Here is a 1,588-nt window from a genome sequence, read left to right as displayed (position 1 = left end):
CTTTCTTTTACAATTTCTAAATCTTCTTCTATGTCAATTTCTTTATAGCTATAGTCATTATTGTCTATTACTGTAATTATTTTTTCGAAAGGATTTTCTATCTTTATTTTATCAATTTTATTTCTTGCTGTTATTTTATGTTTTGCTGTTAATATATATAAGTTTTTACATCTTGCTGTAAATATTTTACTGCCTGGTGCTAACTCTATTCCAGACACTTTCCAATATAATACTAATGATTTATCTATATTTCTATCTGTTAATGCTACTGAGTAGTTGGCACTTATTATAAATTTAAATTTTTGGTATATTAAGTTTCCTCTAACTGCACTAATTACGCTTTTTTTCTATAGGGTGTATGATTCTATCATCTGCTAAATATAGTTCAATAGGTGTATCTATTCCTTCTCTAAAACAAGCTTTTATTAATATTTATGTTCCTCCTAAATGTACATATTTTATAAGTGTTTTAGCTTTTATATCTTGTATCTCTTTATTAATTATCCTCTTATTTTGTATTGGTATTTGTGCTTTTCCTTTTGTGTATTTACAATCTATGATGTGTTCTTTCTGACTAACTACGTAGTATTCTTCTTTTTGTCTTTTAAACCAATTTCTTAAGGTAGGTATTTCAAGTACCTTTTCAACACTTCAAATCTAATTCTTTTCCTTTTATTTGTTCAAAAATTGTATTATCAAATATAGTTTTTTGTTCTGATAATTCTTCATTTTGATAATCTTCTTTAGATATTATTTTTATATCATCTTCAGACATTATATTTCTTCATCTATTTCATCATTATCTAGATTAATATTTTCTTCTTCACTTTCAGTTTCTATATCTGATTCTTCATATATACTATCGTTTTCACTTAATTCATAGTCTATATATTCTGTTTGCATATATTCATCATCGTCTATGATTACTTCTGTAATTTGTTTTCTTTTTGGATCTTTAGGTAATTTACAATCTCTAGCTAAATGTCCTATCTTTCCACAATTGTAACAAGTACATTGTGATATTTTTCTTTTTGGTCTATATGGCCTTTTTGTTTTATAATTTTTTACATAATACCTTTGTCTTGGTTTTTTGTATTTATATTTAGTCTTAGTTTTTCTATAATTTTTATATCGCCTAGGTTTTTGCTTTTTATAATATTTATTTGTACATCCGAACTGTGGTGATGTTTTATCTTTACAACAAGCTAAATTTTTAATTAGTACTTTTTCCATTTTTATTTTTTCCTTTTGGTTTTCACATAGTTGTACAAACCATTGATGTAAAAAATTTTATTCTAGCTCCTAAAGTATCTGTTGATCCTTCATCATTCCAATCTTTAATTATTTTTGTACTAAATGGTTCTGGTAATTTTGTGAAATATTGCTGTCTTATCTCTTTTGCTTCATTTGTATTATATTTTGCTTTATAGTAATATTCTTTAAATGCACATGCATATTCTTCTATATAACACATTTTACATATAGCTAATTTTGTCATAAGTTGTCTATTTATTATTTTGTCTCTATTTTGTTCTCTTATATCTGTGGTCATACCACCAAATTCATTTCTTATTGCTAATTCATATTT

At 24.8% G+C, this 1,588-nt stretch overlaps 1 protein-coding gene and 1 pseudogene across 1 annotated transcript in view; one reads left to right on the top strand and one right to left on the bottom strand.

Annotated features, from left to right (window-relative positions):
- Window positions 1-1,276, bottom strand: part of LOC107024540 — a 6,502-nt gene extending 5,226 nt beyond the window's left edge. The window contains exon 1 of the mRNA XM_015225532.2: window positions 1,260-1,276. Coding sequence (XP_015081018.2) covers window positions 1,260-1,276 — 17 coding nt within the window. The remainder of the gene's footprint in view (window positions 1-1,259) is intronic.
- An 80-nt stretch (window positions 1,277-1,356) lies between these two features.
- Window positions 1,357-1,588, top strand: part of LOC114077997 — a 14,402-nt pseudogene continuing 14,170 nt past the window's right edge.

This window comes from Solanum pennellii, chromosome 7, assembly GCF_001406875.1.
Source record: "Solanum pennellii chromosome 7, SPENNV200".
NCBI lineage: Eukaryota > Viridiplantae > Streptophyta > Magnoliopsida > Solanales > Solanaceae > Solanum > Solanum pennellii.
Note: the sequence above shows the minus strand (reverse complement) of the source record. Positions and strands in the feature narration are given on the sequence as shown.